The sequence below is a fragment of the Lonchura striata genome, chromosome 7 (genome assembly GCF_050655825.1).
Source record: "Lonchura striata isolate lonStrDom1 chromosome 7, ASM5065582v1, whole genome shotgun sequence".
NCBI lineage: Eukaryota > Metazoa > Chordata > Aves > Passeriformes > Estrildidae > Lonchura > Lonchura striata.
Window position 1 is genome coordinate 30,068,554 of NC_140709.1, and position 23,708 is coordinate 30,092,261.

The following is a 23,708-nucleotide window of genomic DNA, read 5'->3' on the forward strand; positions in this document are numbered from 1 at the left end:
GAGTCCCACTCTTGCATTTTATAATGCTTCAAGAACTGAAGGCACCTTTACAGGTTTTCATTGCATTAAGTGCTCCTCAGCATGTATTTATTACCTCGCTGGTGGATCCCACTGAAGTCTGAGCTGTTCTCAGAGGCTGCATTTGCCTAGGCACACACGTTTGGAGTATATGCCTCACCTCTTTCCCTGCAATTTGCCCTTCTGGAATCTGGCAACATGGTCCAAATGGAAGACTTTTACTTCCTCCAGTTTGAAAAAATGTGTTGGAATACCATCATTTTCCCTGATAAGAAGAGCACTATAAATTAAAAAGAGCCAGCAACACAGGCACATTAATCTTCTTTATGCAAGCCTGCCTTTTGCACTTCCTGACATATATTAGATGTCGACTTAATTGTGCAGCCTTGAAGTAGGATTTGAGTGTGTAAGTGCAAAAGCAGTAATAAACTGTGGATGCAAGCTAGAAGTTGTCTGCTGAAAACTATGCAAGGTGTGGATGATCCTTGCAGCAAGATCAGGGTGGCAAGTTTGGTGTTTTTTCAGCATCCCTCTAGCTGGCTCTGAAAATCAGGCTTCACACAGGGGATTCTATCAGGCTTTGGAGCATATGGTGTCATCCTGGGGTTGTCCTTTTCTGCTTCAGTGTGATCTGACCCCAGCACAGGCAGCACATGGCTTGTGGTGCATCCTCTTCATGCAGCTGCTGCAGAGGTTTCCTTGGAAAGTAGGGCTGGTGTCACAGTAGAAATTTTAGAATGGGGTGCAGAAAAACTTTGGTTCTCTTCTCAGTTTTGCTGGAAGAGGTCTGGAAAGTCATTTTGGGTCTTTGTGTTTTGGAAGGTATCAGAAGATGTAAATAAATGCCTAGTGGGCTCTGAAGCAGTCTTTGAAAACAGTGGGAAATAGGTCTCTGAGATTCCAGAAATCCCACACAAAGTGTTTGCATGCATCTTTAAGCATTTGAACACCTTTGAAAATATGTCTCTAAAGTGTCTAACTCTGAGCATAGGTTCCTGCATCCCCTAGGTATTCTTGAAACTGCATCCAAAGTTGCTGAGATTTCCCCTAAAGAGCACCCTTTTGTTGTAATTTTCCCGTTGGCTTAATTTTCTCTTGACTTGAAACATAATATATATTAACCTTCACTCATTTTTCTGTAGCAAAATGTAGATAAGTGAAGCTGTTTCTTAGCTGGTTTATTACAAAAAAAAGGAGCATATGGCTGATTGTGTCCCATCTGAAATGCAAATGGTAGAGCTACGTGGAAAGAATTGCTATTACTTGAGCAGTAAATGTTTCCTAATGAAGTGAATTTGACTAAGGTGGGAAGCTGGAAATGGCTGCAGGAAGAAATGATGATGGTTAATATTTCAGTGGAGCAGAACATTCTTATTCTGCTGATAAGGAGATTCTTGGGAAATGCACTGGATTTTTTTTCTTATATTCTGTATGTTTATCAGGGTGGGGAAATTGCTACACAGAGGGAGCTAGACGCTTTTCTTCGAGTTATGAAATCATGTAATTTAATTTATAACCACAGCTTTTCACCACTGGCCTCTTTTTGAACTGAAGTTTTCTGTATTTAGTGAACATTTGAGGTAAATAGACCTACCCAGTGTAAGAAAAAAATTCTAAAAGAAGACAACTACCAGTTCCACTGTTTTGCATCACTCTGGGCACATTGCTAGAGGCCAGAAGCCAAATGTGGTGATGAAGATGTCTGACCCAAACTCTCCAATTTCCTTCTTCCTCTTTCCACCCAAGTTTTGTGTATATCCCTCTACACCTCCAGTAATCAAAGGTGTCCAGATGTCTGCTGCAAATGGGAGGTGGACTTACTTTTAAACACTTTCTTAAATCAAGCAGGGAGGTTGGAGGCTTGACATTTCCATTAGTTTGCTTTCCAAAGGGAGGGCCAGGGAGCTGGCACTGCGAGGTGCAGCACAACAAGTGGGCTGGGAGACAGAGCATCCATCGCACTGCTTTGCCTTAATGTCAGAAGGACCCAAGAAGAGTTTGGATAGCAGCATGTGCACAATTACGTGCTCAGAAGAGCTGGAGCAGCTGCCAAGTTAGACCTCTGGCTTTTTCCCCAAGCAAGATCGCGTTGGGCTTGCTGAGGCTGGGCTGTCTGTTACACGGCACAGCTGGGGGACAGAAGATGAGCGTGCCTTTCCCCTGCTGATGCCCAAGGCTATCTGACATTGCTACTGATAATGAAATAGCAGAAACCTAAAGAAAAGAGCCTGCTGTCAGTGGAAATAATTAGGTTTCTCCATCTTAGAAGCAATGGTGAGGCTTGCTGGGATCAGGATGTGCCCACGTTAGTGTGTTAGTTCAGACCCAGAGCAGACTGTGGAAGTGAGTACCTCCCTGTGCTCTGGTTCATGTGACAGGGCAGCCCAGGAGCTCACAAACTGGTTCTGGAGTCTCTGGAGATGACCCTAAGCAATCTGGGGATGGGGCCACCAGTGCCCTGCCTGCATTTGCCCACACTGTGCTCTTGGACATAGGATGTCACCCCTCAGAGAGTGTGACACCAGGTCAGGAGACCTTCCTGAGTAGCATCTGCATAAGGCTTTTTGCTTGCTGAGTTATCTAAGTGCTTCCTAAAGTGCTTGTGCACAAAGTCTTCCCTAAAACAGCATTCTCCTGGTTTTAATATTGAGTAGCCTCTCTGTGTCCAGGAGCTGGGGAGATCCCACCAGCCCGAGGCACAGAGTGCGGTCACATCCCTGCTCCAGTCTCAGCCTTGGCAGCTGGTTTTATCCCAGTGGGGTGAAGTGTGGCTTCAGTTTCACATCTGTTACAGTCAGAGTGCCTCTAGGTGCTGTAATTATTTTCAGAATTATATCATAAATCAATATAAACCCATATTTATATGGTATTCCATATAATGGACAGCACCTGAACAGAGGAGAATTTTGTGGCTTCTTTAGTTTGCAGGAGAGCTCAGCAGCTTGCTTTATCTGCATATCTCTTTGGTTTACAGGGGATTACAAGTGGTAATGCTGTGGTACAGTTTTCCATGTAAAACACACTTTTATCTTTCTTTTTGCTTGCTTTTACGTGCCTCTTCCCTCTCCCTGCATCTCATTTCCATCAAGAAATACAAATGACCTCTTGACAGAACATTCCGCTTTCATTATGTTGATTTGCATTGTACAGACAGGGTAATACAAACACTTATATTTCTGAGATGTATTTATGATGTCTTGAAAAAAGTTTCTCATATTAGCCTCTTCTTTTTTCTCTTTCTATATCTTTTCAGGTGTGTGTGCAACATTGACTGTTCTCAAACCAACTTCAATCCTCTTTGTGCTTCCGATGGGAAATCTTATGATAATGCATGTCAAATCAAAGAGGCATCATGCCAGAAACAGGAGAAAATTGAAGTCATGTCTTTGGGTCGATGTCAAGGTAACTCTCATAACAAAACTCATTTCAAAGAATGTTTTCAATTTTTTGTTCAGGGAGAAAAAAACAGAACCAGGGCTGGCTTCTTATTTGGTAATTGTTATATTTCCATTAGGCTGCTGCAGTTGATACTGTAGAGCACAGGCTGTGGTGAGAGGCAGAGCCCTTTGTGATGCAGACACAGCAAAGCATGAGGGGGGCACCACCCCTAACGCTGCCCACAGCCTGCCCCCAGCAGCAGCAGGGCACTGCCCAGCCCTGCCCTGGCTGCTGCACCAGCCTCCTGCCCCGAGCAGCTTGCCCAGAGCTCTGTCTGCCAGGCAGCAGCTGGAGCAGGACAGTGGGAATGCCCCTCAGATGCATTTTGCCACCCAGGATGGATCCTCTGATGCTCCCTTAACTGGAGCAGCATGAGGCTGTCTCGGGAGAGTCTCTGAAGAGGTGCTCCCAAACACAGTGCTTGGGCTGGTTCTTCAGCTGGCCCTGGCTGGGCCTCATGATGCCCAGGATGCCTGGAAGGAAATTTTCCACTCATGGCTCAAGGCTCTCTCTGTTCCTCCATAAATACAGTGCTTCTCTGGGCCCATCTCTTGAGCTACTACGTCACCTGTAACCCTTGAGCTGATTTTAAAAACCCTGTTTTTCTCTAAAATGAAAATGAAAAGAATTTGCTTTTCAATAGCTCCTGTAAATAAAGTGTCTGCTGAGGCTCAGACTCTCAATAGCTTTTTCCTTAGTTTCTGACCCATAAATCCTCAGTACATCTACTTACAAGGCCATAGTATACAAGGTGTATTAAACACATTCCAGTTTACTCCTGTCCCTTTAAAGTGAACCACCCTAAGTGGCAGTTCATTTCAGGGTACATATTAAAACTCCCCAATTTCTTCAAGTAGAGCAGAAATGACAGCTCCCGCTTCAGGCTGATATATTTACCCCAGCTGCAATCTCTTATCACATATTGTTAGAAAAAAGATCCTGCTGTTTTCACCTGGCAGGCCCAGGAGAGATTGCAGCCAGCAGAGGTGATGTGTGTGCAAGTGAGGTTAGCTCTGCCTGGGCACTGTGGTGGGGGCACGGGATGTATAGAGTCCAGGCTCCCCAGGCAACTCAACACATTTCTTTTCACACAGACAATACTACAACAACTACAAAATCAGAAGATGGGCATTATGCAAGGACAGATTATGCAGGTACGGTTCCTGTTCTGTGAGAATCACAATTCACAGGATCTGTGTAAATCTCTTTTCTCCTTTATTTGCTGAGGTGAAGTGTCTTCATATTCTAGTATGGTTTTCCTGGTTTACTTTAACACCGTCTTTCCATTACCCTTTCTTTTGCTACAAACTCTCTCTTAATAAATGGGCTGCTTCTATTTTTGTCAACCTACAACTACTCTGGCCATAAAACACCTGTTTTGACAGATGAAATAAGTACTGTAAATTATTTGCCAGAATTAGCAGACATTATTGAAAATTACAGAACCAGTGTACTAGATTATGCATATTTTGTCATGATATACAGGTTTAAGGAAGTGAAAATCCAGCTCATAGCACTGCTGGGATACCATGAAACGCTGCCATAATAGATATTACCTGTCAGCATTTAACTATGAAGTTAATAAGGTTCTTAAAATGTGGGGGGTTTAAGTGATAAATGGGTTTAATTTATTTAGAAGCTATAGTAAAATATAATGGCTGAATAGCCCTATATGGCACTTGAAATTAAAAACATGTAAATACTAGTGAGGTTTGGGAGACATTTTTTACACCCTTGGCCTGGGAGGATTGATGTAGAAATTGAACGTGTGTGTTCACGTGCATGCAAAAGTTCACAGCTCACACGGAGAACGAAAGCCTCTGGGAAGGTCTGGTGAAAATGGGTCAGGTGATGCACTCATTTCTTCAGTTTCATGATATTTCTGTGGCTTTGAAGTGTTTGGAGAGAGTAGGTGTGGATGGCTGGGTTTGCCTGAGCTCAGGTGAAACCCAGGTGATGGTTTCACAGGTGTGAACATTTCCTGCTGGGAGAGTGCTGAGGCAGTATTTAATCCTGCTGGTCATCTCCCCTGCCATCCCTGTGACAGTGGGGTACCTGGCCTTAGAAATGATTGTTCTGTTCTTACTTAAAACAGTCTGTGATGATTAAAACATAGAGCTCTGAATAAATGATGTGTCAGTGAGGCAGAGCAGGGTGAGGTGTTGCAGCATAAAGCAGGGAGGGTGGAAGTTGCTATGGAAAGAAAATGCTGGGATGAATTTCTAAAAGATCAAGGGTCTTGATCTTTTTGAAGATCAAGAGCCATAGCCCAGGTGTTTCCTACTGCCAAGGAGCCCTTCCATCGGTGAAGACCGAAGCATGCAAAGAAAAAGTCTTCAGTGTCTTTCCTCCAAACTCTTGTTTACCCTCAGCTTTTTGTGGTAGGTAGTATTCAATTTTCTTAAAAGGCTGGAAAGGCTGATGTTGTGTCCTGTGGGGATGGGACGGGAGATAAGGCCAAGTAGGCCAAAATTATTTAAGTTAGAAACAAGGCCAAGTAATGTTATTTTAAATCCTTTCTCTTTCTTGGAGAGCTGAGGAGAGCACTGGCTTCCCCAGGCTGAGATGAAGGCCTGGAGCTCCTTTTCAGTGTGCAGCCTGTCCTACACTGCTGCTGCCTGGTGGGTTTGCTTTAGGATGGCAGGAGCCCACATCAGCTAGAGGAGACAGCAGGAAGTACCTGAGTTGTAACACGAAGGGAAGGAAAGGCAGGCTGGGGATTAGGGGGCAGGAGGAGATTGCAGTGGTGATCATAGAAAGCCACATCATGGGTCATGGAGGACGAGGAGCACAGAAGGCACCTTGAGCTGAAGTGAGCAGAAGGAAGAGAACAGGTCTTGCTTAGGAGAGATGATATTTCAGCCCACATTCAAGAGGAGAGGTGGTGGGTAGAAGGAAATTGACTGCAGCAAAGTGTTGTCAGGGGTTGGGAGCCAAGGAGGGACCTCAGGAGGAATCTGGGTTGCTTGTCAGGGAGGACAGAGCCAAGGCACAGAGGAGCAGGTCTATAGTGGAGATGGTCTCCAAGCAGCAGGAGGTCAAGAGTGTGGGAACAGATGATCCAGTGAGAGATAACACCTGTGGAAAGGACACGGGGAACCTTCCTGCCCTACAGCATTGGTAGCAATGGAGGCTTCCTGAATCAGCAGGGAAGTCCAGCAGGTACCTCAGGCACAGGAAGACACCATTGTTGCCCCTTAGAAACCCACTTCTTGGGGCTTCTGGTGTGGCTCAGGCCCCAGTGGGCTTCTCAAGGGTCGTGACTGTGTTCCCTGGGCAGGTCTCACCAGGTTCTATCCATTGATTTAACCTCAGCCACAGTCACCTGTGCCAGCTGATATCTTTTTTGTGTGCACCTATTCCTCTGGCCTAAAGTTTTCATTTTTACATACAGTAACAGCATGTAGGGTGAAAATTGCTAGTTTATGCAGGGCAATCCACTTGACTCCATATGTCCCCAAATGTCTGGGGCATAACCCTGTCAGGAGACCTTAGGGGAATGGGACTGCTGTTTCAAAAAGCAGCAACAACTCCAGCCTTCTGGAAATAATCAGGGAAAAGGAAGGCAGCAGTAAAACTGAGGCTCAGTGAACATTCATGCATCAGCATTTGCCAGGCAGGAATCTCTGTGCCATCCTCTTGTTCTTTCAGCTGCAGAAACATTTGATGGTGATGGCTGTGATAAGAATGTGGTATGTGCTACTTTTTCCCCACCTTCGTTTCTCCTCAGACAGGAAATGCTGCCCAAACCATGGGAAGCTTTGTGTGAAAAAGCAACAGTTCCTCAGCCTCTGAAGCAATTTCCCCAAGCCTGTGGCTTTCCACAGAATACCTTTGTTCTGTACCATTTAATGGCACTAAAAATCGCCGAGACTGTGAACACCGCACGCTTTTAAAAACATTGCCTTGTATGGACAGCCTCTCCCAGGGGAAGTGTAGCAGTGGGCATAATTGATGTTTCAATTATGCTAATGCAGCCAAATGCTCTTTGCAGGGACTGTGGTGGCTGAGCAGTGCGGGTTTTCCATAACCGCCCCCGCATGCCCACCACGGGGCCCGGGAAGGCAGCAGCTCTGCAAGCAGCCACGAGTCCCAGCACCCAGCTGAGTTTTTCCATACTGAACTATTCAAACTGTCTGTCCCATCAGCGTTGTTGCTCCCTCCATTCGTGCCAGCCCGCTGATGCTCACCACTAACGCACAAATCTTTCGGTCTGCAGAGCCGAGGGTACTCCTTCCTTGGGGGGTAAATCTGTGCAGTGGGTTTGCATTGCCTCCCTTTCTAAGGGCTCCTGCTTTACACAGACGAGATTTATGCCAGCACTCTTCAGTGCCAGACCAGTATCACCCAAAAAGCAGTACCCCCTTTTACAACAGAGCAAACCTGAGAAGAGTGAGCTGCAGGAGACCCTTCTCTGGCCCTGTCCTGCCTCTCCAGGGGCACCATTCCACCCTTGCCACGGCTGCCTGTGCCATTCCTGTGCACTTGTGCCTCTCTGCGGTTTTGGCCTCTCCTTTTTCTGAAACCCCTAGGTATTTATCAGACTCGGGCAGATTTTCACTCTCCTCAACAAATGGCGGATCGTTGACCTTGATCGAGTTTGTGCAGTGAGATTTGGTTTTACTGAATAAATGAATGGGTGCGATTTTTCCCTCAAATCCAATAGAAATACACTTTTTCTTGCAATTTCCATGAAAGAGCATTTTGAAGCATTTTAAGTGTAATGTATGTTTGAGAATGTAGTGTCTGAGCTGAAAGTCCCATGATGGATGTCTTCTTGAATTGCCCCATTATATGCATAAATAAGGCTGTTTTGGTGGCATTTTGGAATTCAGAGGCCAGGCTATCAAGGAGTTCTCATCTTGTTAATCCTTTTGTCTATTTATTTGTGTTCTTCAATATTTATATTCTCTTCTTAAGATCTGGATATTAGCAATTATCCCTCTAATGACTTTATCCTTTCTCATTATCAAATTACAGAGGGTTTTTTCCAAGCTGTTTTGAGCACCATAAGGAATAAGTCAGTATGGATGTGCCATATTTCAGTGTTATATATTCATGAAAATTGTCGGCGAAGACACTGACAAATTTGATAGACTTATTCAATAATATCATCTTCCAGGCCAGACAAACCTCCCCATATGAGCATTGATTAGATCAGGTCTCAGCAACTGAATGCCAGCAGCGCAGAGAAACTGATGGAAGAGAGAAGGAGACATTTTCAGCCCAAATAGTCTCCTCTGGAGAAAAATGTGCATCCACAAGTGGTCAGTTTGAGCTGTATTTTTGGGTTCCTCGAGGGCAGTAAACTCTCCTGCAGGCAGTGCCTTGGCCTGTCTTGCCAGTGCTGTTGCTGTGCCCAAAACTGATAATGAGCACAAAATGCTGCACGTCTGCTCATGGCTGCTCTGTTCTCTGCTCACCCTCCTGGCTTCCCATGGGATTTCAAACCTGCATGACAGTCTTGGATCTTTTTCAGAGCAGTTCCTGGCACTCCCGGGGCTGCTCGGGCCAGTAATCCAGCAGATGGATGTGTTGCCCAAGTAAACTCAGAGCTCCACCAAAAAGGGCAAAATCCATCTGTGTCAACACATCATCTTCCCTTGGCTGGGGCAGGGCTGTGGGATGAAGGCCATGGCAGCCATCACACATCACAGGGATAAAGAAGAGTCTCAGACTCATCAGTGAGGCCCTTCAAAAGTCCAAGAGTCTTGGACTCCAGAATAAATGCAATCCAGTCACAGACATCTTCGTTGTCTATAGCAGGCCTGGAGAGTAGCCAGGAATCAGAACAGCAGTGCTGAAGTTCTATAGGGACAATTTTTCAATTTTTCCCCCCCCTGGATTAAAATATGAGAGTTTCAGACTAGATTCCTTCTCCAGCTCGTAACATTTTTAAAGTAGGTTAAGTTTGGAGTCTAAACCACTTGACATTGTCCATTTAAATTATCTTCTGTGTCTACTACTGTGTTCAGCCATTTGCTGAACTGCTGGAGAATAATAAAGCCCCAGAGCTTAGCTATGGGATATAAACTGTGGTGCCTTTTTGCTCTGCCTTTGTCAACGAAGCTTTCTTTTCTTCTTAATGGAATTAGCAAGTGAGACACAAAGCTGAACACTGTGCAACCATCACAGCTAGAGAGAAACGATTTCTCATCTGCAGCTTTGTAAAAATGTGAGGGAAATTACATCCTTGCATATGCAGATTTGCTTGCCTTTCGATTCCTCAGACTCAGAGGTTCTCACACTAAATAAATAGATTATATATAAAGCCTTCCTGCTATTCCATCAAATCACTTAAAAATTGAAGAAAACTAGATTTTAATATTTTGACAGCTGTGTGGCAGCATGAATGCTGTCTAGCTGCAGCCTCCACCTGTGCTCACACACATACAAACACACTTTGACCTGTGGAAAGAACAAGAATGGTACAATTGATACATTTTTTTTTTTTAACAGGAAGCTTTTTAATGTTGCTTTAATTGTTTGCATTTACAAATTGCTATCTGCATTTGTTGGAAAGGTTTTATGAAAATATACTTCAGCTTTATGCACAGTGAAAGTCCTCAAAAGGTGGTAGATGAGCTCTGCAAAACACAGAAAAAAAAAAAAAAAAAAACAGTCTAGATTCTTCTGAGAGGTTTTCAAACATGAGAGAGATCCCTGAGTTGTGGTAGCCTGGTACTCTCCAGCCCTCCTGTTGCCTTGCAGCTCCTGCAGTGTTGTTGGTTTCCAGAAGAAAATCTAAAAGGCAATGATAGATCCCAGCTGTTAGGTCAGTAAATCTTACTGCCAGATGCTTCTGAACTCAAGTCTGAGCAGACAACAGAGTCAGTCCCAATGACTCTTGTGGCCCCCAAACCTCCACTTGTCCTGGGTGTTTTTGAAATTAAAATCTGCAGCTACTTCTTTTGTGATTTAGCTCCAGGTCTGTAAAAGGTGGAGTGTAGAAAGTCCCACTCAAGCATTTTCTTGAGTCATAAGGAAGACTGGAAGTTTTATTTCTAAAATAGGAAAGGCTGGGCAATAATGCAGTTGTCTTGCTATGGGCACTGTAGCACAGGATACCCCAAGTTCTTTTCTTCTGTAGGAACCTCTCAAATTTACCTTCAGATGCTGCTTGGCTCTATCTTGCTGAAATCTACATAATTTTTTTGGAATGGGAGACAGACATGCTGTCATAGGGGTCACATAATAGCTTCACAAACAAGCCCCCTGCCAGGAAGGAAACTGCAGCACTCCAGAGCACAGTGCCATGTGATTTAACAGCACTTACTCCTAACAGTCTCTTCCTGAGGAGCATGCAAAATAAAAACAGGCTTATGGAGATTTTAAAAACAAGCGAGAGGGAGAGAGAAATATTGCTCATTTAATCTGCCAGGCTCAAGAGAATACCGCACTTTTTATGGGAGTTCTCTTCTAACTTTGAATTGCATGCACTAAGCTTGGTAAAATGTGCCTTGTTCTTTTGGATTTCTGGGGGGTTTTTGGTTTTATAATGAGATAAACTGTGCCTTTTCATTACTTACAATCTCCCAGTGTCATGCTCATGGAAACTGTAATTGTTAGCATTAAAACTTAAATTAGGTCTCAGGCGAACTGCTAGGTATCTCTTTACCTCAGACTGATGTAGCTCAAGGAAGAAGAACATTTCCATTTGTGCCTCTAAAGCTTAGCCCTTAATTCAGTCACTAATGAGTGTGAATCAAAAGTTGCAGAATTCGTTTGTGCTTTTTCCCATAATAAACAAATTCAGTATTGTTGTGAGTGAGCATTATAAAGAAAGCTATTTGATTTGCATTAAAGCTTGGGAGCTTGAAAATTCAATAAATCCAGGCTAAAAATTTGATCTATAGGAAACAAACGGGGAAAACAATTCCAGCTTGTAACACCAGTATGGGCATAGGTAGCCTAAAAATATACAAAACCAGACCAGGCAATTTTACTGTTGTCAGCGTCTCCTGGAAGTGAATGTAATGATGTAAATGATACATGGGGTGAGGGTGGAGGTTATAATGTAAGTATATTTTTTCATGTGGGGTTTCCATCAGAACTGTGAGAAATTCATGAGGCTTGCCCAAGATTTGCTTGCTGTGTGCCTTACTTGTTGGTTTTCCCCTTATGCTATCATGTTAGCAGTCTTCTGTAACATTTTGTTCCCTTAAAGGTTATGGATAAAAACAGAAATTCTATGTGCAATAGAGATGAGCAGACCTGAGTTCATGAAGGCATTTCTACAGATTCTTCCGTTTGTGTCCCAGTTCATAAACAATGCATTTACATATATTTGGTGGTAGGCACACAGTTTGTGGGGATTGGCAGTGGGGCTGTGGCTCAGCCCCATCCCCAGTGGGTTCAGGTGAATGATATTGAAGGTAACGAGAGATGAGTGCTCAGGGACACTGAGCAACCTCCAAAGGGCACAGAGGGCACACAGGGGCACTGCATCAACATGAGGGGATAAAAGGTTGGGCTGAAGAACAAGAAAGAGCAGAGCTTGCAGCCTTTTGAAGTGACCTGGTGTTACTCTATGGGCAGATGCCTGAAGCCTTCTGATGTGGTGAGGTGTTACTCTGGGTGAATGCTTAAAGCTTGCTGAAATTATATGGTGATAGTCTCTGTGTTGTGGCTGTCTCAGCTGTGACATTTGGTGTTATTTGGAGCACAGGAACCCATCTTCACCAGCAAACCTGAACCTTTCAGTACTTGCTGATCTTCTGGTCCTCTGCTCAGTATCTGTGTTTTGATCAGAAGAATGTGTAAGCTGAAAGGAAGGTAAAGCTTGCAAAAATAAAGATATCTTCCTGCTTACACATAAAAATGTGATCCCCAAAACTGAACACAAGCTGAATTGTGCATGATTTCTCAAGTTGTCTTTAACCAGATACCTATTCCAAAATAGGACCTCTAGTGGAAAGGGTAGGGGCCCTCAAAAAATTACATTTATAGATTGCAGTCATGCTAGTTTTTATGCTCTAGTTGCAGCTTCTCCCAAAATTTGTTTTTCCTAACCTTTGTTTTCTAAGGTTTATGGCAATGAAATAACATGATCTACAGCCAGTGTTTGGCTGCCATGGATATATGGAATATGCACCATAATTCCTGGCTGCAGCCCCTGTCATTGTGAAGGGATTTACAGTTAACCAAAAAGGTCTCTTTATATCTGACTAAATCACTTTGTAGCACCTAGTTAATACTGCAGCTTTGTTGGTTTTAAGGCCCCTCCTTTGAGATACACCAGCATTAAATAGCAGAGCTCTGTATGAACTCCACCATGAAGTGCCTTCACAGATCTGTACTTAAATTTACTGCAGACAGCCCCAGACCTACTGCACACCAGAAGTCACAGGGAAGCTTGAGTTCTTGTCTTTTTGGGGTCTAGAAGGATCGTGTAGCCCAGTCCCTCTGTGGGACCAGCAGTCTGACACTTTAGAGTGACACAGGGTTGTGGCACATGTGACTCCTGGGGGATCCTGCTGGGGTGCCTGGGTTTCACACTGTGCTGCTGTTGTAGGTATCAGTGTGTAACCCCAGCACTTCATCCACGTGCCAGGAGCATGGTAGATGCTGTCTTTGGCATTTTGACACCCTGAAAGTGTTTCCCTCTTGTTAGCATCTTCTGTCCTCTCTCAACTCCCATGCTTCCCCTACAAGAAAAGAAAGTTTTAAAAAAAAAGGTATCTGAGACAAAGTTAAAAAAAAATATCTGAGACAAGACTCTATCAATCTTCCTTAAGGAACAGGCTGGGAAGTTAACCCTGTTTTCTGGATTTGGGGAGGAATTCCCCTCACCCTTGGTTCCATCCTTCCTCTGGGCTCCAGGCACTTCGATCATCTCAAGAGTCATCCTTGAAGGATACTGTTCAAAGTGGTGCACAACAGCATTTTTTTTCCATCCACTACATTAATTTGAATTAGTTGATAAATATTAAGGACTACCACAGTGTATTTTTCTGTCCACCAGCTCTATTTTAGGCCTAGTTTCTGTGAACTTGCTGTTAGGAATCCTTGCCTTCCCAAGGATTTGAGAGTAAAGTTATAATGAGATGCTAGAATACCAATTTTCAGGAAACATCAACATTTAAATATTTGTGTTTGATCTAATCTGAAATGTTAAAAAAATTATTTTGAAATATTCATAGAACTGAATTTCCTGAGAATTTTGTTTCATGGGATGTTTTGATATTCTTTGTGAAATGTTAGATATCAAAATACCACGAGATGAAAGCATATGACAGTTGTAATAAATAAGTTGTAACCATAAGGAAAGTTGCTACTTAGAACTGACTGAAACATCCTTTTTTGTAGGAGGAGTATCATCATGTCAAATTGCAATACAAACACGAGATAATTTGATCATTTAGACACGTGCAGTGGTAACCTGAGCCTTATTTCACCCAGATTCAGGAGTATAAATGCATCTGGTGGAATTAAAGGAAATACAGTTGGGGAAGAAAAGAGGGAATGAGTATATTTATTTTTAGTAGACCTTCAGAATTAGACTAGATGGAGACCAGTGACAAATTTTGCCTGGTTTAATGGATTTGGGTAAAGAAAGTAAAACCAGACAAATATTTTACCACAACAGTTTCACTTGGCTAATGGTTCCACTTCGTTATCCATTGAACCCACCTGCTAAAAGGTGCATTTACCTTTTCCATTGAACACAGCTGCTAAAAGGTGCATTTACCTTTTCCATTGAACACAGCTGCTAAAGCCACACCCTGCACTGATTTTTTGAGCAATGCAACATAACTATGCATATTAACATTTAATGTATGAAACCACAAGTGGCAGAAGCTTGTTTCTGAAAGAAAATGGAAATAGTTCAGAGGAAGTATGAATTTCAGTGGGGATGCAGCAGTTTGAATATAAGCTGGGCGTTTTCCCATACTTCTGTCCATACAAACACCTCTGCATTCAGGATAAACCCAGCCTCAGCAGTTTGAGGAGCACCTTGGTATCACCAAGCAAGCAGAAGTGCTCTTAATAACTTGGGTTGGAAAAGTAATATTTACCTGCCTAGAAAGGTGACTTCTTACACACTTGGGCTGTCATTTTACCTTGTACCCGTGAGCCTTAAGTGACTGGGAAACTCTCTTCTTGGGAATACAACAGCTGTAAACAAAATGTGCTATTAGAGTAGTTGTGGCAGTGCATGTCAGAATATTATCAGCACAGAATCAAAATCCACTGCTTTGCCTACTGCTTTTACCACAAGCCTTAGCCATTTCAGACAGCATTACATAATGGCAAAATATTTTTCAGGGGGAGGAATAAATTAAAACTCTCCCTATGGTTTTAATCTTCCTCTTATTTTATCTGTGGTTTAAAGCTGTGTCAGGTATACATCAAAAACACCCCTTCCCTAGAGTATTTAGTTTACAATTTCATTTAATAATGGAAGCGTGCTTCCATCCGGCTAGGATGGGAAAGGATTAAATAAAAAGCACTGTTGTAAAATCAAGTAACAGTAGTGCAGTCTGTCTCTATGCTCTGCAAATGAAGTAGCCATGGAAAAGCTTGTTATTAGTCTATAATATCAAAACTGATAAACTATTAGTGTTTTGTCAGGCATGATAAATGCTAAACATTTTCCTCTGCAGATTGCCTCAACAAGAACTGTGACTGTTTTTAGACACATCTGGCACTGCAGATTTTTTCCATTCTGCATTTCAGTGATTTAAAAGGCCTTGGCTGGGCAGAAGGATGTCAGCTGTTTGGTTTAAAATGCTGTTATAAGAGTCAATAAGATTTAAAGAGGCAGTAGGTGGAATTCCAGCCTTGCTGAAGGTAGTGTGAGAGTGGCCATTGAGTTTAATGGCTTTGAGATTTCTCTGTATGGCTTTTTTGTCCATTTTTATTCTTGGTAAATTTTCCATTTCCCAGAATTGCTTTTTCTTTTTCATTCAGCTTCTTCTGCTTTCAATATTAGCCGTAGGAGTGGGCACGGAGTTAAAATACCAAACCCATTATTTTCACAAATGCCATCTTTACGGCTCACTTCTGTGGCACTGCTGCGAGACAATAATTCCAGGTGTATAAAAATAGTAAATGCAGGTATTAATTTATTTAAAAAAAAATGTTCTTAATAGACTTTTCTGTCTGTGCTTTAAAATGAGCTGGGTGGCCAGTGATGCATCCCAGGACCTCTGGGGTGCAGAGAAGCTGTTTCACTCATTGTGGAAGAAGATTGCAGGGTGAGGTCTGTGCTTGCTTTCTGTCCATCACACAGGGATGGCCAGGGTTCTGCATGGAAGGGTTTGAGGGGAGATAGGCCACCAGATGCTGTCTGCTGTTGGCTTATTTCAGCAGGCAGATCTGGCCTGGGTCCGTGGGGAAGTCACTGAGGGATGCTGGAAGAGTTTGCAGTCAGTGGAGAAGGGGAGGTGACAGCTCCGTAGTGATGTCCTCAGTGTGCCTTGGAGGGGTCTCTCGCAGCCCCTCAGGCTCTGATAGGCACAGAGTGTGTTCTGCAGCCTTGGGTGGGCTCCTCTCTGCCTCTCAGAGATCAGCTACTGCCTGATGGACCAGGCAAAAAGCTTACATTTGTGTGGTGACATTGGACCCTTTTGATGCAAACACAAGAACACGCAAAGGTTTTGGCTCTGTCCCTCCATTGCAGGGTTTCAGGATAGATGGGAAACTGTGTATCTTTGGTAAAATAGTAAATAAATGTAGCAGGTTTTGCTGTGGTGACATTTTATATTGTTTCATCCGTTTTCTCCTACACTTAAAATTGGGACTAGTAAGGGATATCTCTCCAGCTCCAGGCATGGGAAAGATGCACACTGCTTGGTGTGCTCCTGTGTACCAAGTAGAAATTTCAAACATACATTCTGCTGAAAGCCAACCCTCTGAGCAGCCACAAAAGATTTTAACAATACAGCTGAACTGATACAAAAAGCAAGGTTGTAGACTGTGTGGACCCATTGCCATCACAGTTTTACAATGCAGGACTCAGGGCAAAGGGGTGAGTAAAAATAGCATCAAACCACGCAGGATTCATCCCTCAGCAAGTGTAGCATTTGATTTGTATGGAGGAGTGATCATGGGTTTGCAACATGCCAATAAAATGTTTCTGAGCATAACAAAACTTTTCTGAACAGCCTGTACAAAAGCAGTGAAAAGTATGGCTGAAACCATGCTTTTAGCAAACAACAGACATATCTCTGAGTAGTCACAGGCCATTCAGGGTCATGCTCTGGCAACTAAAATAACCAGGATATTCACAAGGGGTTTGCCAGGCATGTGATCCAGGAAGTGTACAAAAATACCACATATAGGAGTCAAGTATTTTTATTTCAGTCTCCTGTTTTTCACACACACTTCCCCCAAATTCTGCAGTTCTTTCTTTAGTTTCCTGGATGAAGCCTCTCAGGCAGCATGTTTTTACAAGCACAGATGCTACCTTGAAAAAAAAGAAAGGAGGGAAGGGAGCCAAGTGGGTGTTGCACTTCAGCTTGGCAGCATCTTGCCAACATGTGCCCCAAAAAAAAAGAAAAAGAAAAAGACTGCTTTTAGTAATCAAAACTGAATATAAAATCAGTGCAAAACTAGGACTGTAAAACCTTCAGCTTGTCAAAAGGACTGAAGGAAACACCTTGTAGCCAAAATGACATCCCTGACCTACTTGTCTGCGCTGTCACGTACCTGGGTAACCTTTTCTTGCCCGTGCCTTCCTTCAAACCTCTGGCAATTTTGCCATTCATACTTGCTTTCAGCTGTAATTTTTTGAGATTGTTTGAAGTGTGAAACCAGAAAGTAAAGTCTCATAACACCATGCTGGCAAACCGAAATATAAGTCAGAGACCTTTTCAAGCACCGTTTCTCTGTGGAAAACAATCCATTCAGACCTGGAGTTTCTATTGGAAATTAGGGGGCAGCCTAGTAATTGGATTAGGGTCTGCTTTTATGTGCAGCAGTTTCTCAAGAGGAAGTTCCTACTTTGTTTCATTGATTGCCTGCCTGATCTTTCTGCCAGTAAAAGCCATGCAGGGAGCTGAAGGGGTGAGGATGGATGGAAAATGCAGCTCTGTGTTATGTAAGATGTGCCTGTTCTCTGAATTTGATCAGGTGGATACAGGTTCTAAGTGCATCTCCACACAAACTGGAAACAGGCTTTGTTAATATACAGTTTCATTGCTTAAAAGCAATTTCTATCAAAGTAGTCCTTATAATCTGGAAGATTTGCTCCTTGCAAAATCTGCTATTTGCACCAGTACTTAAATTCCTGCATAGGTGCCAAAGAAGGGGAAACTTCAGGACATCTGGGGTTGGATGTGTGAATTGGAGTCTACATTGTTCTAGATGTTGGAGGGAAAAGGAAGAAGCTGTATTTGTCTTCCACATTTCCAGAGAGGGTTTAGAAGTACCAGATTAAATTTACAGGTGTGATGCTGGGAACTTGCCTCAATCATGCATGGTATGGAAGCTAATGTGGCAGGAATTGCAAGGGCATAACTTAGGGCACAGCAGTGATGCTCCAAGAGGGCTTGCACCCCATTTCTCCCATTTCACCATCCCCTTCAAGGAAATATATGTCCTAGGTGGGAAAGACAAATCCTAGGTTTTTTCTGGATGGGCTCCCATTTTTCTGCTTGAGCCCCCTCTGAGCACAGCCTCAGCTGGGAGATGGAGACATCATCAGTCATGGAACTGTCCCCCGGGGCAACGCCAGCCGAGCGATCCTGCTCCTTCCACACATCAATATTCCTGACACCCATCTTAAAACTTAGGTCATGCATATCCATCTACTTTTCAAAAAGTGTCAGAAGGATACAAATATCCCTTCACTATTTTTAGAGCCATATCAAAAGTATTTATCAGCTTTCCGGCACCTCATCCCATTTGTCATAGTTGATGCTATCTACCAGTTGGCAGTGGAGGATGAAGTGCTCTAGAAATGCAGTGGCAGGTGGATGAAACTCGGTATGCTGAGATCACACCCAAGGTGACTCCTGGGAGTTGTTGTACCTGTTGTCACAGTCAGGAAGTGCCTGTCATGTTCTTCTGAGAGCAGGCAGAGCTCTGGGGCTCACCGGAGCAGCTCATCCCCACCTCGGTGTTTCCCAGCCCAAGGGGATGGGGAGGGAGCAGGGCTGAGCTGTGGGAGAGGAGGACAGCTGATGTCTGGTGACCACCACGGGCTCTACTTGCCCACCAGCCCTCCCACACTGCCTGGTGATGCCCAAGGAGTGCTTTCCTCAGCACACAGCCTGGCTGTGCATCCCAGCTGCAGTGTGCAGGAGGACAAGGCTCAGTCTGTGTGTTACACATAATTCATACCACTCGTGCAGGGTGGTGCAGGAGAAGTGCTGAGAGTTGTTTTGCCATGCACACATTGCCAACAGGAAACTCCTCCAGCTCATACCTTGAGGCCTGGCATCAGGCAGCTCTTCAATGTGCAGGTAACGTGTTCAGCAGCCTCATGCCACAAAATCAGGCTGTTTTCATAGCACTGCTGGTTTTTAGAAGGCAATGTATTCAGGTTGAAACTTTGCCCACATACCATCTGCTTCAGCCTTATCTTCTTTGACAAGAAAGCTGAATACATAATGTCCACTTGGCTTTCCTGGTGTTACATAAGGTTATGGTTTTTGTGTTGGGTTTGCAGTTTCAGAGCTCCTCAGCGGCTCCTGCAACATGCTCCTGCTCTTGTTTTCAAGTGGAAAATCAGTGACAAAAATCAATACCATCTTCATAGCTATAATGAATGTGACCCACAGGCTTTTTTAGGATGACCACAAGCTTCCATCATATGTCTGAGGCCTATTTGCAAATATTGATTGGTATTGCAGATTATCTGTAGCCATTTCATATGAAATCTTAAGGTCTTGCAGTTTTGCTCTCTGCACTTGGATTGGTGTCAAAGGTACAGCTATAAATCACAAGACCCACCCAGAGAGACTGTTAATAGCTAAGGTTGCTGAATTGTGAAAATTAGGTGTTTCAGGGTTTTTTTTAGCTGCTTAAGGAGGATGGTTCTCAGTCAGCTCCAAGTGAGGGAAAGCACTGCTTTGGAATTGCAACAGACTCTGTTTACTTGAAGTTGGGGAAAAAAAGTGGAACCTTCATATGCAAATGTATGGCATTTGGAAATGTCATATAGCCACATCTACATATAAATAAGCTGCTCTGTAGTGCCTGCACTAGCCAGGCTGCTTTGATACAGAAATTGCATAGTAGCACACAAAGCAGAAACAGCAGGATGCCACTTGGTCAAGTTGGGAGAGTTTTGTTCCTTAATCATCACATAACAAAGTTAACTAATAGTGCTGTGTCACTGCAGTGCTAGACTTGGAAGGGCTGTGAAGAGCTGCTGGTCAGTGAGAATCATGTCTGTGTGCTGCTGGGGCTGTGCAGCAGGGATGGTGGTCTGCCTCCTGTGCCCCAAAAGACAGTGCTGAGCGTAGAGGTATTCCTCTGGCAGCATCCCTCTTAGCCATCCTCTGCGGAGCCACGCCTGCTTTCTTTGAAGGAGACACTATTTGGTTGTATAAAGAAGTATCTTCTGCTGCTAACATCCACATACTGGGGTGGTGTTTCCATCTCTGGTTAATGTGGTATTAAGCAGTAAATTGAAACTCTCAGGCCTACTTTCTCAGAGGGGAGGATGTAGAGAGGAGCCCTGATCTGGTTGTTCCTGTCCATTTTTTCACCCCCTCCAGCACTGGCACTAATGGCCAGCTGGAGGAGAGGTGGATGGGAGAGAAAACAAGCCGTGGGCTCAGCTGTTGGGAGGAATTTCTCACCGAGGGTGACACCCGCTCTGCTCCTGCAGTGCTGCCTGTGATGGATCCAGTGCTCGCCCCTCTGCCTTCAGGCATGCAGCCTAATTGGAGGGAACCTCACAAATCTCTGAACTGACACCAGCGCTTTTTCAGCACAGAATTACAATAATAATAAGGTTAACTCATCCTCTAAGGGCTCTGTCATGAGCTGTGTAAGGAGATCATGTGCAAGGAGATAAACTGTGACTTTATTTCTTTACACCGCTGGTTTCTGAAGGGGGAGGATGCTGCTCCCACAGGGCTGGTGGCATCTCTCTTAGGTAGGAAAATCTGAGTGAAGGGAACTTCAGCAGCTTGCCAAAAACAAGGAGTAGTTGAGTTAGCATGAAGAGGCATTCAATCTATTCTAAGAATGGGGCTAACACAGATTTATTCAATACTGGCACAAAAGGCAACACAAACTGTAAGGGCCCCTTTACCCACACCATTGATAAATCCACAATACAGCCCCACATCATTAAATCCCAACCTAGCAATGATTGCAGCCCTCAGGACTGGCCTTAAAGAGCTCTGTCTCTGTTTCTTCATCACAAAAGCGTGGCGAGATGGCTTGGGGACACCCAGATGACATGGGGAGCTGGGGACATCGCCAGTCTGCTGGCCTGGGAAGTGGCAGGTGCCACTGACACAGGGACAAGCAGCTCTGTGGAGCTCTGCAGGCAGAGCTCAGTGCATCAGCCTCCTCTAGGTGTCCTGGAATCAAGGGTGGAGTACAGCATCAAGGAGCAGTGACTGCTGCTTTAGGGGGGCTCAGGCAGGGTGAGAGGCTGAAATGTGGTGGTGGGGAAGCAGAGGAGGTCAGACAAGGTGAGGCAGCAGCCTGCCTTACCTCACTGAATGAAACAATCCCCCCAGGGAGGAGCTGAGCCTAATGTGAGCACCTGGACGTGGTGCTTTGGAGCAACACATTAGCCATGTGGTGTTTTTTCTCTTCCAGTTTAGCTTACATTGCTGGGTGTTCCTGTTCAGACCTGTGAGCAGTGGTTGCTGCCATGTACTCACATCACTGTGCAGCTTTGGGTTGTATTGCACCTTGTATTGCAATAACTACTTGGTAGAACCTTCTTTTGCATGCAGCAGCCTTGGCTTTTAGGGACCTATACAATCTCTAAGGTAAGGCATCTGTGAATTCAAGAGGACACTGAATGTGAAAACACTGTGAAAAACAAGGGTAAAAAAAAATAAAAACCAGCCCTGGTTTAGTTTTGAGGAGACAAACAGTCTTGTTATGTATGCAGAAAAATGATTAACAAGTTGCTTGATTTCAATCAGAAGATATGTTCACAGATGTTGTAAGTAAAAGTGTTTCTTGATTTCCAAAGTTCAGCAACAACTTTAACATATATAGCATAGCCCCCATATATATGCTGACAAGCTGAAAGTATTTTGTTCTCCATTTGAACATCTGGAGATTATTAGTGTCTTAATTCATCGGTTTCTATTATTAATTATGGCAGCAGGCTGAATAATTATGAAGCATTACTGCGAAGACAGAGCACAATATTTTTTTCGAAGTGCACTAGGACATCTTGCCATCATCTCAAACATAAAAAGCTCTAGATTATTTTTAAAAAGGAAAGTGGATTTTATCTTATTCCAGGGAACTGATTTGCATAGGGACATTTAAAATTAATAAATTACTGTGTTCAGCAAGCCTATTTTGTGCCTGAGAAAAGAAGTGAATGTAATTTATTTCACAGTGTTCCATTTCTTTTTTTCCCCTTGGTGAAACAGCTAATACAGGAAGGGTATTTTTTGTGCAGTTTATGTAGAAAAACTAGCTTCAAGTTTGTACTTGGAGTGGCTGCAGGAGGAATTTAGGCTCAGGCTGCAACATAGCGGTGCCAGACGTTTTCAGCTGACATTTGGTGTCTCATTTTCCTCTTGCTCTCAGGGAGAGTGGGCTGGTGAGCTCCCTCTTGAGCAGCAGCAAGCACTTCCTTCAGAATTCTCACTCAACGCCCACCCAAACAGTGATTTTCAGGCGAGTTGCTTGCACACATTTTCTTCATTGTGCAGAAGTGCTCTGTAATTGTAAAAGCCAGGTTTAGGAGAAGGGAAGGTGAGGGTGAAGGTGCTCCCGGGCTGCCCGGAGCAGCTGGCAGCAGTGCAGCAGGACAGGTTTGCCAAGGATGGTGTGCCCTGGAGCTGGGCAGCAAAGAGCCAGGAGAAATCCCTGTTCTCTCCTCAGAGCTGAGTCTGAGCTGGGATTTCTCATGGCAGCTCTTCATCACAAGGGAGTAGAAAGCCTGCCTAAGGACTTCATCCCCAAGCTGCTGTGGGATCTCACTTCCTGATGGATGCTGTTGAAGGGGGGGAACTTCCAGCAAACCTGCTAAAGCAATTCTGCATTTCCAGAGGAAGCAGCACCATTACCATCCTTCTCCTGGACCTTTGCACCATTCCTGCAGTGTTACTGGCCTGACAAAATTCCCTTTTACATACAAAGAGCAGCAGTTGCTGACTCTATGAAGGCTGAAGATGAGTAGCATAAATATCCCTAGGCTCATCCACAGGGTTCAGATTCTCACCTGAAGTTAATCTGCTGAAGCTCTTTCCCAAAATTCAGGGCATCCACAGGTGGATACTCTCTGGATGTTTGTTTTGATTTCAAACAAGAATTGCACAAGAAGTCTCTTTCATGTAGAGCAGAAGAAAGTTCCCAGTGCTGTGCTCTGCAGCATCTCTTTGGGAGACCTGACAGGGAAGTACAATTTTGGAAGCTACATGCTTCTAAAAGTGGTTGAGAATGTTAAAGACATACATTTGACCCCAAAATCCCTTTTTCCCTTCATGTGTCCTCTGATAATGTGATGTGTAAGGAGTCACTACTTCAATATCAGCGAGGGCTTCTGTCTGCAAATTTGACTGACCTCAGCAGTATTAAAAGATTAAATTATTATGTAAGTCAATTCTCCTTAATCAGTTTTTCCAATGAGATAGGTGTCAAAATAGCTTCTGCTGCATATCATTCACGGTCTCATCCCTTATTTGATGAAATATATGTGTCTATGTATTTTCAGGCCTTCCCTTGGTCCAGGGATGACTGTACACTAGGTGTTAACATTGTATGTGAGCCAATATTTTCTCATATGGGCATAGCCTATTATTTCCAAAGCTTCAACATTACCTGCAGTATATCAGCCAAAATGATAACATCGTAATTTACGGGCTGTGTATATTCTACTTTGCTTGCTTGAAATCACCTGGAAAGTCTCACTGATTCACACATGAACAATGTCAGACTTATCAGCCCTGCAGAACTAATTGTTAAGTGCCTGGCAGTCAGTTCTTGAATACAAGAATCCTATTTTTGCCTAGATTTTTATTTTAATTTCTCTAAAGTGGATTGTAGGACCTTATGTCTAGAAAGAAATTTTCTGGGCACTCCAGACAGTACTTCATATAATCCTCATCAAGGGCACTAATGGATTTATTCCTTTGTCAGCAGCACTACTG

At 43.8% G+C, this 23,708-nt stretch overlaps 1 protein-coding gene across 1 annotated transcript in view; it reads left to right on the forward strand.

The window, feature by feature from the left end:
* TMEFF2 (transmembrane protein with EGF like and two follistatin like domains 2) overlaps nucleotides 1-23,708 on the forward strand; it is a 124,595-nt gene that overhangs the window by 88,424 nt on the left and 12,463 nt on the right. Inside the window, exons 6-7 of the mRNA XM_021531360.3 lie at nucleotides 3,272-3,420; nucleotides 4,551-4,610. Coding sequence (XP_021387035.2) covers nucleotides 3,272-3,420; nucleotides 4,551-4,610 — 209 coding nt within the window. The remainder of the gene's footprint in view (nucleotides 1-3,271; nucleotides 3,421-4,550; nucleotides 4,611-23,708) is intronic.